Below are 1,930 nucleotides of genomic sequence, written 5' to 3' on the forward strand. Positions count from 1 at the left end.
CATGTCTCAACCAGGGAATGATGTGCGCCCAGCTCAGGAGGACCTCCCGGGCCTAGGAGCTCACTGACAAATGACCAGTGATGAAGGACAGCCTTAGCTCATCCCTCAGAGGCGCTCCTGAGGCGCACATGCCTTCAGACCTGGGTACTCCTCCATTCCCCTGGGCATGAGCAGCAGGTACTAGAGTCACTATGTTTCCAGGCCTCTGGTCATCTTACTGTAGTCTGGGCAGGCTGGGGGTGCAAATACGAGCATCGGGTAGCTGAAGGCCAGCCCAGCCTGGGGGAACTGCCAGCCAGAAGCAAGAGCACGGCAGGTGCTCCTGCTGACGCTGGAACTGGGGCACACCCAAAGCCCTCCAGAACAGAGTGGAGCTGACAGGTCCCAACAAAGTCCATAGGGTCAACCAGTGCAAAGGCAGCTGCTGCCTGGAGCCGGCAGCGAAGAGGAAGGCGTCCCAGGTGGGATTGGATGCCGGAAAGAGGCTGACTGTATAATATTCATCATGTAGAAAGTGAACACCTCACAGCCAACCTATTTCAGGAACCGCTGAGCAGTGCCAACTCCTGGAAGGAGGCTTCGTCCTCAGTGACGAGCCCTGCTACCAGCCACCCGCCTCCAGGTGGAAGTCAGGTGCACGTTCAGCTGCTAGCCATGCTCCTGGGGGCCCACAGGGCGTGCATCTGGCCCTCCCCGACACCAGCAGGCACAGGAATCATGCAGCCGGGATCTGATACTGAACAGAGGTCGATCATGTCTTATGTGTCATGATTTCTGCAAACGCACCACAGGCCACCTCCCCTCACATACCACGGGGAACAGCACGTGCTCACATGGCCGCTGGAGGCACCGGCTCCCACCCAGGGTCTCACGGCGCTGGGACAAGGGGAAGGCAGCCCCGGTGCAGGAAATGTCTGCAGCCGTCCCCAGCACCCTGGCGAGGGGTAGGTGCCCTTCTAGCGAGATGCCTTCCAGCAGGACTAGCTCCCTGGAGTCCTCTGCCTCAATGGCACTAGCTGAGAAAAACAGACTGAGCCCTGTCACCCATCGCTCATGCTCATCAGCTTCATGACCGTCCCCCACCCCGGTGCACATCCCCAGCATCTTCCCCGAAGTCCACATGGCCCCAGAAAGCTCTCCCCAAATGGTTTGATGCCGGGGGTTGGGGACAGGATGAGAAATGTCATGCCAGCCCATGCATTCACGTACCCGGGAGAGGCCGCCTCAAGCGCTGCGCCCACACCACCGGGCGGTGGCGGTACTGAAAACAGGCCATCTGTGTTATATTCGTCATTAATAAAAGCGAACTCATCACAGACAACCTCTCCTCAGGTACCCAGAGTGCCGTTGGCTCAAGAACATGGCTGCTGTGTCCCATGGTGCCAGCGTCGCCCCCAGGAAGCTGTCCTGAGGATGGAGGGGACACCAAAGGTGAGAAGACAGAGAGACAGGGAGCCAACCCCCGCCCTGCCCAGACAGGCCCCCGCTGAGGCCGCGACACCAAAGCACCCGTCCTGCTCCCACCCTCGAAAGGGCTTGTCTCCAACAGGTCCTCCAAGGTGAGATTTGATACTGAGAAAAGATCAACCATGTATTATTCGAAATCAATAAAGCGAATATAACACGGTCGATCTCTCTTCAAGTACCAGGAAAGGCGCTGAGCTGAAGCGCGGTCGGCTCCCCGGCACGCAGGCCCCGCAGGCTGCAGCGGATACGGACGGCTAGTGGACCAGGTGAAGTACATTAGAAACAATTACTTTCCAACTGGTCGACCACCCATCCCCGTACCCCACAACGGTGCTGATGCCGGCGTCCTTCCCTGAGGTGCCCCGGCCTCCAGGGCGGCCTCCCTAGTGGAATTTGATACCGAAGAGGGGTTCACCGAGCAACATTCGTCGTCTAGATGCAAAGTTGCTCGGGTAACCTCTCC

General features: G+C 58.8%; 1 protein-coding gene across 1 annotated transcript; it reads right to left on the reverse strand.

The window, feature by feature from the left end:
- Nucleotides 1-204: 204 nt before the first annotated feature.
- On the reverse strand, nt 205-1,636 carry LOC119471151. The gene has a single exon (XM_037738304.1). It carries the CDS (start codon nt 1,195-1,197, stop codon nt 766-768), a length of 432 nt encoding a protein of 143 aa, XP_037594232.1. The 5' UTR covers nt 1,198-1,636; the 3' UTR covers nt 205-765.
- Nucleotides 1,637-1,930: the final 294 nt, after the last annotated feature.

Source organism: Cebus imitator, unplaced genomic scaffold (assembly GCF_001604975.1).
Source record: "Cebus imitator isolate Cc_AM_T3 unplaced genomic scaffold, Cebus_imitator-1.0 Scaffold52, whole genome shotgun sequence".
In the NCBI taxonomy this organism is placed as follows: domain Eukaryota; kingdom Metazoa; phylum Chordata; class Mammalia; order Primates; family Cebidae; genus Cebus; species Cebus imitator.

What these genes read in the sequence shown, in the direction of transcription:
- LOC119471151 (XM_037738304.1), bottom strand. Translation starts at nt 1,197, where the DNA reads ATGGGCTGGCATGACATTTCTCATCCTGTCCCCAACCCCCGGCATCAA.